The sequence below is a fragment of the Nerophis lumbriciformis genome, linkage group LG30, assembly GCF_033978685.3.
Source record: "Nerophis lumbriciformis linkage group LG30, RoL_Nlum_v2.1, whole genome shotgun sequence".
In the NCBI taxonomy this organism is placed as follows: Eukaryota; Metazoa; Chordata; class Actinopteri; order Syngnathiformes; family Syngnathidae; genus Nerophis; species Nerophis lumbriciformis.
The window spans coordinates 15702928-15716650 of NC_084577.2; the positions used below are offsets into that span (position 1 = coordinate 15702928).

The 13723-nt window shown below is 41.7% G+C and overlaps 1 protein-coding gene across 9 annotated transcripts in view; it reads right to left on the reverse strand.

Moving 5' to 3' along the window:
- The window catches only part of rap1gap2a (RAP1 GTPase activating protein 2a), a 293355-nt gene that overhangs the window by 116033 nt on the left and 163599 nt on the right, over nucleotides 1-13723 (reverse strand). Inside the window, exon 1 of one of the 9 annotated variants that reach the window (XM_061925633.2) lies at nucleotides 10342-10669. The exons of 6 other annotated variants lie outside the window; for them this stretch is intronic. In XM_061925633.2, the coding sequence (XP_061781617.1) occupies nucleotides 10342-10553 (212 nt within the window). In that variant the 5' untranslated portion in view covers nucleotides 10554-10669. Of the gene's footprint in view, nucleotides 1-6680; nucleotides 6814-6848; nucleotides 6905-10341; nucleotides 10670-13723 lie in introns of those variants that run through there. 2 more of the 9 variants (XM_061925645.1, XM_061925639.1) reach the window with 2 other exon arrangements.

A 13723-nucleotide genomic window follows, 5' to 3' on the forward strand; every position in this document is an offset into this window, starting at 1 on the left:
TACTGATATGGAAGAGTATTACACGGTTACTCTGCCGATCTCTAGACAGCACTGACACTCAACAACACATAATTTGCAGACTATAATTACTGGTTTGCAAAAAATATTTTTAACCCAAATAGGTGAAATTAGATAATCTCCCACGGCACACCAGACTGTATCTCACGGCAAAGTGGTTGAAAAACACTGCATTAGACTATACCAAAAAGAGGTTTGTTGGTTTATTTCTTGGTAGCAATGAGATATTATACTCCATGGCTTTTTGCCTGTGGTTTATGATTGCTCATATTTTACAGTTGATAAAAACACACCATAAATTATAGATCAGTTCACAATTGACAAAAACATTCCTCCAATTCTACCGCTTATCCTGCTCAGGGGACATAAATGTGTTCGAGTGTAGGCCCTGGTCGCCAGTCAATCACAGGGCGCATACCGAAATAGACAACAATGTTTATCAGCACTTTGTTATTCAGTGTTCCATGTGCTAATGAAGAAGAAGGAGATGGCAGCCTTATCGCCGACATCCCTGCCAGTTAAAGACCATCCTTGTCCCGACACCCACGAGTGATATTGATTATTCTAAAACCGACTGCTCTTCAATTGATTCGACCCCTGACAAAGCGATCCGGGATTTCGACCTGTCCACGGTCGATCCACCATGCATTGGTTGCTTCAAAATGGGCTTTTTCACGGCAAAGTTGGGATGTATCAAGACTGACGTGGACGTGGACGTGGAAATGTGCACGGCCTCACGGCAACTCCGTAGATGCCTTACCTACAGGCCGTGGTTACGTTGGCGACACACATAGTTGATGCTGGGTAACAGCTCACATAAAAAAGTGACAATTTTTACTCCTCAGACTGATTGATGAGCACGTCAGAAACATATGAACACACACACACATTAATCTTCGTCTTCACTTTCTTCCTGACGCGACCATTTCTTTGTTTTTGTTTTTTCAGCCTTTGTTCAGTTCTCGGAGACACGGCAATGTCAGGCTGAAAATCGCTGTGCCCTCTACTCGAAACACGAAAAAAAAAGCACCTACTATTGACTTGTGAGTGGTCAGACCGTGCCTAGTTTAAGCACAAGGCCACTTTTAATATGATTTGCGCATTTTTAAGGGGGCATGGTCTGGGCCTTGCGATGTAAGAAATGGGCTTGGATTAGTGCGCACGAAAACTTTAATACACCACCACTCCTACTCCTCACCCACACAATCCTCGGATCAGCCCTACACAATGCCATAGTTCTTGCCGTCTTCCTACTTAATTTCTTCACACAAAATCATTTGAACAAAAAAATGTTGACTTTGGTTGCACAAAATCCTTGAAATGGCCAAAAATGTGCAAAAACTGATACCTTCACGAACTGTGACCATGTTTACTTTCCTAAACACAATGCACCACCGTGTGTGACGTGTTTGGCGCACTTAGCGAACGTGTTTTAGGCTATGTCTACACTAAGCCGGATAACCCCTTAAACCAAATTTGGCTTGCCGTGTAAATTTCACTTGGCCTTTGAGGCGATATCAAATTAACACTTGAGCTGGCTCGCCGATTATATACAGCGGCGGTGCCGCGGTAACACCGCATTCACCGCTAATTCTCATACTACAAGGTGTGTGTGTGTGTGTGTGTGTGGGGGGGGAGGGGGGTTCTGGGTATTTGTTCTGTTGTGTTTATGTTGTGTTATGGTGCGGAAGTTCTCCCGAAATGTGTTTGTCATTCTTGTTTGGTGTGGATTCACAGTGTGGCGTATATTTCTAACAGTGTTAAAGTTGTTTACACGGCCACCCTAAGTGTAACCTGTATGGCTGATGATCAAGTATGCGTTGCATTCACGTGTGTGTGTGTGCGCGTACAGAAGCCGCACACATCTTGTGACTGGGCTGGCACGTTGTTAGAATGGATGAAAAGCGGACGTGACGATAGCTCGGAGAGGACGTTAAGGCAGTGCCTTTAAGGCACGCCCCCAAGACTGTGGTCCGGGTGGACTACGAGATATAATGACTGATGAACACCTTCGTTCGATAATGAAGGTTGCCTCAGCTCAAAGCCTGAGCCTCGACATTAATGAATTAGCATCCAAGAAAAGATGGCAGGTATCTGGCTTGGGCACATCAGATTAGATCAGTGTGTTGCAAACTGAGCAGTTTAAAATCCTGAATGGTTGGTTTATTCATTGTTATTTTATTTTCAAATGTATTAGCCTGTGGAAAAAGTTAATGTTGATATTTACCTCAGAAGGCTGCACATAGAAAAGAGGCATTCCATTTTTAATTAAATAGTATTTGATATGCCATTGATATTTTTTAATTATTATTATTATTATTTGAAACTCGATTTTGCATGTCACTATAAAGTTATATAAGCCTTGCTTGTTCAATATTCAATGCAAAACTTGTTTGGGTCCCTATTAAAAGGTTAATTTGTTCAACCTTGGCCCGCGGCTTTGTTCAGTTTTAAATTTTGGCCCACTCTGTATTTGAGTTTGACACCTCACAAATATTTTTTTAGCCTAAGCATCGTGTCAGCCACACTAAATCACAGTTTAAGGTTCCTCTCCTCTGACAATGTTTTACTCCGGTAAGTGTGCCGTCTATTTCTTGAATCTACGGCTCTTAGCTTTGTATGGACTCATTGATCGTTTACAAACTGAGCTCGGAGAGGAAGTGACACCAGAAAGGCCGCGCCCCACACAGGAAGTGACATCAGAAAGAACGTGCCACAGCCAGCTTCATAACAACCCGTTCGGTAACTCGGCGGCAATCACTAGAAAGATGGAGGAAAATCATCCAGACATGCCCGTGTTTCTCCTTCTTGTACATGTACAGGCGCTTTTGGAAATCACACATCAATACCTTAAAGGGGAACATTATCACCAGACCTATGTAAGCGTCAATATATACCTTGATGTTGCAGAAAAAAGACCATATAATTTTTTAACCGATTTCCGAACTCTAAATGGGTGAATTTTGGCGAATTAAACGCCTTTCTATTATTCGCTCTCGGAGCACGTGACGTCACATCGGGAAGCAATCCGCCATTTTCTCAAACACATTACAAACACCGAATCAAATCAGCTCTGTTATTTTCCGTTTTTTCGACTGTTTTCCGTACCTTGGAGACATCATGCCTCGTCGGTGTGTTGTCGGAGGGTGTAACAACACGAACAGGGACGGATTCAAGTTGCACCAGTGGCCCAGATGCGAAAGTGGCAAGAAATTGGATGTTTGTTTGGCACACTTTACCGACGAAAGCTATGCTACGACAGAGATGGCAAAAATGTGTGGATATCCTGCGACACTCAAAGCAGATGCATTTCCAACGATAAAGTCAAAGAAATCTGCCGCCAAACCCCCATTGAATCTGCCGGAGTGTGTGAGCAATTCAGGGACAAAGGACCTCGGTAGCATGGCAAGTAATGGCGGCAGTTTGTTCCCGCAGACGGGCGAGCTAAACCCCCTGGATGTCTTGGCTCACACCGTCCCTTATGCCACCGAAGATGATCAAGAGAAGAATATCGACCCTAGCTTCCCTGGCCTGCTGACATCAACTCCAAAACTGGACAGATCAGCTTTCAGGAAAAGAGAGCGGATGAGGGTATGTCTACAGAATATATTAATTGATGAAAATTGGGCTGTCTGCACTCTCAAAGTGCATGTTGTTGCCAAATGTATTTCATATGCTGCAAACCTAGTTCATAGTTGTTAGTTTCCTTTAATGCCAAACAAACACATACCAATCGTTGGTTAGAAGGCGATCGCCGAATTTGTCCTCGATTTCTACCATGTCGCTGGCTGTCGTGTCGTTTTCGTCGGTTTCGCTTGCAAACGGTTCAAACCGATATGGCTCAATAGCTTCAGTTTCTTCTTCAACTTCATTTTCACTACCTGCCTCCACACTACAACCATCCGTTTCAATACATGCGTAATCTGTTGAATCGCTTAAACCGCTGAAATCCGAGTCTGAATCCGAGCTAATGTCGCAATAGCTTGCTGTTCTATGCGCCATGTTTGTTTGTGTTGGCATCACTATGTGACGCCCCTGGAAAATGGACGGGTGTATATATCACTTTGAAGCTTTTTTTAGGGATATTGCGTGATGGGTAACATTTTGAAAAAAACTTTGAAAAATAAAATAAGCCACTGGGAACTGATTTTTAATGGTTTTAACCCTTCTGAAATTGTGATAATGTTCCCCTTTAAGAGAAGGAAATGGGCGAATGCAGCTATTTGGGATACAACTTATCTCAGACGGCAACATGGCAATGTTGAGCGACGGTTTTGGATAAGCCCTGGAAGAACGGGATATGGTGGGATATGTTTGTCACCGAGTGTGTTGTGTCAGAGGAACGGCAAGAGAACTTTCGAATGTCCAGGTCAGCTGTGATTCTACTTAGTGAAAAACTTTGTCCATTTGTCGAAGGAGAGACAGCGACAATGCTGGTTCCTGTGGACAAGGGAAGACTTTGGAAAATAGCAAATGCATTTGGATTGGCAAGGCAGACAATCAGTTATTGTCCGCGATGTATGCCGAGGGATTACTCAACATCTAGTTGAGTCGTCAAGTATGACCGCCAATTTCAGCCTACAAGCACAGTGTCCTGTTGTTGTAAAATGTTCTTAATCACATTGTTTACTTTCACACGTCCATTAAAGATATGATTCATGTATGATGGCTCAGGTGTGATTCACTACAATAGTCTAACAGCTGCTGATGGTGAGGGAAGCAAACTTTACTGTTAAAAGAAATGTGGCAATAGTCCACACTGAAACATAGGGTAAGGATACACTGCCAGGTCAGAGGTGACTATGACGTGCGCATTTTTTCGCGCATGCGTACTAGGTCTCTTTGCGCCGGCGGACGGAGGGGGAAAGGGGTCTTAAACGGTGGCTTTTTGTGTGTGTACACGGATAAGGTTAGGTGGGATTTACCCTGGATAACTTTATCCAGCCGGCTTAGTGTAGAAGGGGCCTTAGACAATAATAATCATATTAATGGTTGCCAAGGCTGCCCTTTGTCACCGATTCTGTTCATAACTTTTATGGACAGAATTTCTAGACACAGTCAAGGCGTTGAGGGGATCTGGTTTGGTGGCCGCAGGATTAGGTCTCTGCTTTTTGCAGATGATGTGGTCCTGATGGCTTCATCTGGCCAGGATCTTCAGCTCTCACTGGATCGGTTCGCAGCTGAGTGTGAAGCGACTGGGATGAGAATCAGCACCTCCAACTCCGAGTCCATGGTTCTCGCCCGGAAAAGGGTGGAGTGCCCCAGGCGGATCGGTGTGGCGTCTTCAGTAATGCGGACGCTGTATCGATCCGTTGTGGTGAAGAAGGAGCTGAGCCGGAAGGCAAATATCTCAATTTACCGGTCGATCTACGTTCCCATCCTCACCTATGGTCATGAGCTTTGGGTCATGACCGAAAGGACAAGATCACGGGTACAAGCGGCCGAAATGAGTTTCCTCCGCCGGGTGGCGGGGCTCTCCCTTAGAGATAGGGTGAGAAGCTCTGCCATCCGGGGGGAGCTCAAAGTAAAGCCGCTGCTCCTCCACATCGAGAGGAGCCAGATGAGGTGGTTCGGGCATCTGGTCAGGATGCCACCCAAACGCCTCCCTAGGGAGGTGTTTAGGGCAGGTCCGACCGGTAGGAGGCCGCGGGGAAGACCCAGGACATGTTGGGAAGACTATGTCTCCCGGCTGGCCTGGGAACGCCTCGGGGTCCCACAGGAAGAGCTGGACGAAGTGGCTGGGGAGAGGGAAGTCTGGGCTTCTCTGCTTAGGCTGCTGCCCCCGCGACCCGACCTCGGATAAGCGGAAGAAGATGGATGGATGGATGGTGAATGAATGGTTGCATAAAAAGATAGGATTTTAACAAAAAATCAGAATTGGGCATCATGGGTTGGCAGGCAGTCTTGCGTCCAATTGAATGTCCTGGCTGCCTGGTATGATAGTAGATGCCATGAATCCTATCAAATTCTATTCATTTTCACTGCATCCCTTTCTTTAACTGACAAAGTCACGAGTAAAAATAGTCAGGCGTCTGTCAAAGGACACTGAATAGTTCTCGTCACAAATCACTCGACCACTTCAAACCGGCTGATAAGCACATCGGAGCACAAAGGTCGCGCAGAAAGGGATAGAGCGATATTGAGAGGGAGGGAGAGGCGGCGAGTGAATGGATGTCGGACAGATTGTTTAAAGAGAGCGCGCTATGGAGAGGGAATAAATGAATCCGTGCAGACTAAAAATAGAGCTCTCACTCCCCAGAGCAGAGCTGTGTAAATAGGACTGTCTCGGGGGTGGTCTCTGGACACTTGTTAGAGACAATGCTATCTCATCCATGACACCCTGAGACAAGGCTGACTGTTGTCAACAAACAACACACAATGATACTTTTCGCAACACTTTTTTTTTTCGACAGTAACAGACTGCAAAGACAAGGTTTGTTCAAGTGCACTTTGTGTAGCTGTACTTGGTGTCCCCAGCAGCTGGTCATAGCAAAAGTAGTTCATAAGAGGGGCTGGGGGCGTTTAAAAGAGGGAACACTTGGCGATAGGAGGAAAAAAAAAGAAATGGCGAGACAGAGGAGTGAGTCAGGGAAACAGTAAAAACAGCAGGAGGGAAAATATAAAACGTGGTCAAGAGAGTAGACATTTAGAATATGACTTACACTTCATCCTGGTTTTGCCTCAATGCAGTCGTATATCTTTTTTTAAGGTTATGCCTGAACATGTTATGTTGTATTGCAATGTGAGTGCCGTTTATTCAAATGGTGACATTTATCTCTAAATATCCAATTATTGAGTCAACAAAGAGAGACTAGAGAGGGGTCACATACCTCGGTAGGACATTTTGTACAAATAATCTTTCATTGGAATATGTTCGTGGATACCAGACCGCAGCAATAACGGAATGGAACGAGGACAGGCTGATGTATAATGGTCGCCGCTGCGATACGGGCTCGACTGATGTCGTCGATGTCACTCTACAAAGAGATCGAAGGCTGCTTTCAAACCTGAAAGCCAATGTTTATTGTGGTGAGTTTGAGGACTGCAGGACTCGTGCATTGTTCAAGCATTAATACTGCACGTGTGTGAGATACTATTTTAAGTAGGCTTTTAATAATTGTTGTTTTAATTGTATATAGTTTGCTATGGTTGGAAACTAGCTTTGTAGTGAAGTGTATTTCTGGTCTTGTCACCCCGTCCCGGGCAGGAGGGCAACACGACAGTGCGACTGGATCAAAAGAGACGTCGGAGACGCTTTGCTGAACAAAAAGTTGCTTTATTACAAGCGAGCCTCATTAAGCAGGTCTGCAGTACCCGGAGGAGCCTAGGTCAAAAAATTAAAGACTCCTAAGTGGAGAAGCCAAACCATCAGTTTTTTTTATTCCTCCTTTCTGTCTCTAGGTTAGATTAGATTAGTTTATTTCAAAGGGGACAATGCAATTTCATACATGGTTCACATGGTTAAAAATGCCAGAATTAGCCAGAAGGCTAGTTTTCATCTGTAGTCCCCTGGCCATGATGTAAAAAAGGCAGTAAAATTACAATTTAAAAGAAAAAGAAAAAAAACACAGAATACATATACAATATGTTAAAAAATAAAATACAACATCACAACATAACATGTATCTTAGCATCAAAACAGGCTCATCTTTTAGTGCTGGCAGCTGTTGGCGTTGATAAGCCACATTTAAAACAATGTTGTTGGGTGTGTGTGCCAAGTCAGGAGAGCGCATCCTGACCATAAAATGAAATGTTTGTGTGTAAGTGTCTGGAAAACAACTGCTTTAAGTCATAACTCAAATGTTGGCGTTGAGCTAGACAGGTAGTCTTTTCTCAAGGATATGGTTATCACTTTTGCATTCCGAAGTCCCAATTAGAGCCTCTTTTCCTACAAGAAGTGATCGAATCCATCTGCAAATATCAAACTAAGGGGCCTTATCTGTTTATGTGTTCAAACTGAAATACCACTATATAACTAAACTTGGTGGTTTGCTTTCTCCAAAGTGAATATAAACATTCACCATATGTACAACATAATATGAGTTGATTAATTCACTTCATTTGCTGAACCTTGCACATTTACAGAAAAGTTGATCAATGTGCGTTGTCCTGTTAACTAATAAAATAAAATAAAAAAACGGGGGTGTCAAAAAAAAATATTTTTGAATGAATCACGATTTTTATTTGTTATGATTCTTAATCGATTAAAAACAAAGTTTTTTAAATATGTCCTGTCCAGTCACTCAGGAAAAATCCTATTGTTGATGTTGACATCTGCTGTACATATTTACTACACAAAAGAAAAGTGTGGGATACTTCTCTCGTTGCCTTATTTGTATTTGACTTTATAACTTTAACTTAAAAAAAAACATAAAACATGAATAAATAAAGCTAAAGGCATCATGTAAAGAGACAAAGATGAAATGTTCATACTAGTCATGAACAAGAACACAAACATGTGTTTTTAAATATATCAGGGTTGTCAACTCTTTGAAAAAAAAATAAGGGACACCTTGTAGGGCTGGTCCACCCGATTATTTTTGCCTTGTTTTGATTTGTGCAAACATATTTTTATAATATTCACAAAGGTTAAATGGAGGCAACTGGATTCTTCTTGTTTGTTGAAGTCGTTTAAAAAAAGTCCAGTTGCCTTGATTAAACCTTTGTGGATTATATGACCTGATTACCACACACACACACACACACACACACACACACACACACACACACACTTGTGTTTGTTACCTTCTTGAGACCTCCGAAAAATGCCTGCCACTTTAGGACCACCCTTTCTAGATATACAAAGATTTATATTTACAACATTAATAATATATACATACTATGCAAACATAAAAAAGCTTTTTGTGAAAAATGAGTTAGGAATTTCACAAGAAAAAGGTCACAATTTCACAAGAAAAACTTAGAATTTTGGCAATATTATAATAAAAGTGGTAATTTTTCCTCAACGCAAGTCAAATTTTAACAAGAAAAGCTGAGCATTTGTGCAATATTATGATAAAAGTTGGAATTTTACTCAATTACAGTCGCAATTTGACAAGAAAAGCTTAACATTTGGGCAATTTTATGAAAATAGTCGTAACTTTACTCGACAAAAGTCACAATTTTATAAGAAAACTTTACAATTTTGGCAATATTATATTAATAATCAGAATTTGACAAAATGATGACAAAAGACATACTTTTACTCAAAAGGTTATTGGTACTTTTCAGAGGCGGTATAGTACCGAATATGATTCATTAGTATCGTGGTACTATAGTTAAGTTAAAGTTAAAGTTAAAGTACCAATGATAGTCACACACACACACTAGGTGTGGTGAAATTTGTCCTCTGCATTTGACCCATCCCCTTGTCCATCCCCTGGGAGGTGAGGGGAGCAGTGGGCAGCAGCAGTGGGCAGCAGCAGTGGGCAGCAGCAGTGGCCGTGCCAGGGAATCATTTTTGGTGATTTAACCCCCAATTCCAACCCTTGATGCTTAATGCCAAGCAGGGAGGTAATGGGTCCCATTTTTATAGTCTTTGGTATGACTCGGCCGGGGTTTGAACTCAAAACCTACCGATCTCAGGGCGGACACTCTAACCACTAGGCCACTGAGTAGGTTAATTTTAGGTGAATAGGTGAATTTTACAAAATGATGACAAAAGACATAATTTTACTCAAAAAGATACCGGTACTTTTCAGAGGCGGTATAGTACCGAATATGATTCATTAGTATCGTGGTACTATACTAGTACCTGTATACCTACTGGCTACATTTCTTTTTTATTTTAATTTTTTTTTACAAAACACGTATTTCAGCACTGTGGTCATTGTTTTTATGTTGTATTGTGGTCATGTGTCGTTAAATGGAAGCAAAATGTCTGAACACTAATATAACTACTAAGAGTTGAGGCAAATATTATTTGACCCTTAATCTGGTGAGTTACTGTATCACCAACTCCCTGTTGTAGAGCTTTGTAGTGTCACTATCTTAAAGTGTAGTGTCACTATCTTAAAGGGTAGTGTCACTATCTTAAAGTCTAGTGTTATTATCTTAAAGGGTAGTGTCACTATCTTAAAGTCTAGTGTTATTATCTTAAAGTGTAGTGTCACTATCTTAAAGGGTAGTGTCACTAGCTTAAAGTGTATATTGTCACTATCACAAAGTGTAGAGCCACCATCATAAAGTGTAGTGTCACTATCATAAAACTGGACACACTACGTTCAGTTTACCAACTTAGAATGATACACAATGAGGGTTTTGAGGACAAGACGCCAAGAGAGCAGAGTTGCTAAGTAGCAGAGTAGCTAAGCTAGCACGTACCTCCTCACACGTGATAGCCACATGCTGCTTCCACGTCGGACAAAAGCCATCACCGAACTTTGCCAATTCCTCACATTTGGAAAGTCCCATTTGGAGTCCCGGTTGCCAGAAACTCGGCAGTTAACTCTAGCTAGTGACCTGCCGCTGAGCTGAGGCGGAGTGACTGACAGACGGATTGAGATTGACAGGTGAGCGATCAGGCACTCTGGCATCGACTAGCTTAGTCTGTGGAAGACAGTTGTGAAGCTGTTGTCGTTCGATGGAATCTTTTGATAATTCAAGGACATTTTTTATAATCTTATTGTAATAAAAAAACGGGACAAAGTGCGTCCCTTGACAGCTCAATACGGAACGCGTACTTTTGTCTCTAAATACGGGACAAATCCATTTTCCAAGGAAGAGTTCGCAACCCTACAATATATGTACAGTCAAACATATTGCTGGGTATTGTGGCCAAACAGCTCAATTTTTTATTTCATCTGACATCACATGGACAAAGATAAGACCTTCTGGAGGAAATTTCTGTGGTCAGATGAAACTAAAATTAAGCTGTTTGGCCACAATACCCAGCAATATGTTTGGAAGAGAAAAGGTGAGGCCTTTAATTCCAGGAACACCATGCCTACCGTCAAGCATGGTGGTGGTAGTATTCTGCTCTGGGTCTGTTTTGCTGCCATTGGAACTGGTGCTTTACAGAGAGTAAATGAGACAATGAAAAATTAGGATTAACTCCAAATTCTTCAGGATAACCTAAAATCATCAGCCCGGAGGTTGGGTCTCGGGCGTAGTTGGGTGTTCCAACAGGACAATGACCCCAAACACACGTCAAAAGTGGTAAAAGAATGGCTAAATCAGGCTAGAATTAAGGTTTTAGAATGGCCTTCCCAAAGTCCTGATTTAAACGTGTGGACAATGCTGAAGAAACAAGTCCATGTCAGAAAAACAACAAATTTGGCTGAACTGCACCAATTTTGTCAAGAGGAGTGGTCAAAAATTCAACCAGAAGCTTGTGGATGGCTACCAAAAGCGCCTTATTGCAGTGAAACTTGCCAAGGGACATGTAACCAAATATTAACATTGCTGTATGTATACTTTTGACCCAGCAGATTTGCTCACATTTTCAGTAGACCCATAATAAATTCATAAAAGAACCAAACTTCATGAATGTTTTTTTGTGACCAAGTATGTGCTCCAATCATTCTATCACAAAAAAATAAGAGTTGTAGAAATTATTGGAAACTCAAGACAGCCATGACATTATGTTCTTTTCAAGTGTATGTAAACTTTTGACCACGACTGTATATTGTCGATTGATTCTTTCTATTGGACTATTTCATTGAGAACTACCGTGATTTTTGGACCACCGGATTATGAGGCGCACTGTCAATAATTGGGTCTATTTTCATACAAAAGGCCCCCCGGATTAGAAGGCGAATTAAAGGGGTCATACGATCAATTTTTTTCTACATTGAAACACTTCCTCGTGGTCAACATAGCATGTAACCGTGGTTCTTTGGTCAAAATGTTGCGTAGATCAGTGTTTTTCAACCTTTTTTGAGCCAAGGCACATTTTTTGCGTTGAAAGAATCCGGAGGCACACCACCACCAGAAATCGTAAACTCAGTTGACAGTTAAAAGTCATTGTTGCAATTGTTGGATATGACTTTAAAGCATAACCAACCATGCATCACTATAGCTCTTGTCTCAAAGTAGGTGTACTGTCACGACCTGTCACATCACGCCATGACTTATTTTTAGTTTTTTGCTGTTTTCCTGTATGTAGTGTTTTAGTTCTTGTCTTGTGCTCCTAGTTTGGTGGCTTTTTCTCTTTTTTTGGTATTTTCCTGTAGCAGTTCATGTCTTCCTTTGAGCGATATTTCCCGCATCTACTTTGTTTTAGCAATCAATAATATTTCAGTTGTTTTTATCCTTCTTTGTGGGGACATTGTTGATTGTTATGTCCGGTTTAGATGTACATTGTGGACGCCGTCTTTGCTCCACAGTAAGTCTTTGCTGTCGTCCAGCATTCTGTTTTTGTTTACTTTGTAGCCAGTTCAGTTATAGTTTCATTCTGCATAGCCTCCCCTAAGCTTCAATGCCTTTTCTTAAGGGCACTCACCTTTTGTTTATTTTTGGTTTAAGCACAAGACACCTTTTTACCTGCATTTACAAAGCAATTATCTACCGGCTGCCACCTACTGATATGGAAGAGTATTACACGGTTACTCTACCGAGCTCTAGACAGCACCGACACTCAACAACAACAACAACACATCATTTGCAGACTATAATTACTGGTTTGCAAAAAAATTTTTTAACCCAAATATGTGAAATTAGATAATCTCCCACGGCCGCGGCACAATGGTTGAAAAACACTGCCATAGATTATGTTTTACAGACCCTCTTCAAGATGCTTCCTGACCGTCTCCTCAGCATGCGCCGTTCTGTGGGTGGTCTAATTTACGTGCCTCCACTTCGACAGCGTCTTCTACCCGCCATCTATGGTGTAGTTTTTAGCACTTCCATATGGAGTATACTGATAGACATATAGGTTAGAACTATACGCTACTTTGCATTAGAAATGGCAACAGCAGAGGATGAGAAAAAAGAAGGAGTTTATTGACTGTGACGTGGACTACAATGGCGGAATTATTGCAGATCCTAATTACACAACATGTACCAATACGTCAAAAAAGTTACTTTTGCAACATATTGTGAAACAAAACGGCAGATAATATGTCTCCTAATAAGTGCCATTTTGGGGGTCCTCTTCAAAATACCAGTGTGTTAAAACACAGTACGTTTGACTACGGTAGCTGTAACATTCCGACAATCCATCAGGCGGTGCGGCTTCGTAGCTTACCAAAGTCGCACTAAAAAATGTTGACGGATTATGGAGCGCCGTTTGTAATGTTCTATATTCTCGATGAAAAATCGAACCTTTGGTGTTGCTTGCTTACAGGTACCTGCTCGCGTCATTTATTGAACATGCGTCAACCTGCAGTCCACACGTAGCGCTTAAGTGTGACAGCCATCTACTGGCCACACTTATCATTACACCATGTACCAAAAAATAAAATTGCTTTGAGGTCTGCAAGCACAGTCAGAAATATTACATACCGTATTTTTCGGACTATAAGGCGCACTTAAAATCCTTTCATTTTCTCAAAACTCGACAGTGCGCCTTATAACCCGGTGCGCCTAATGCAGTGTTTTCCAACCTTTTCTGAGCCAAGGCACATTTTTTTCATTTAAAAAAAATCCTGAGGCACACCACCAGCAGAAAACATTAAAATAATTAACTCAGCAGCCAATATTGACAATAAAAAGTTGTTCTCACAATTGTTGGATATGAATTCAAACTATAACTAAGCATGCATCA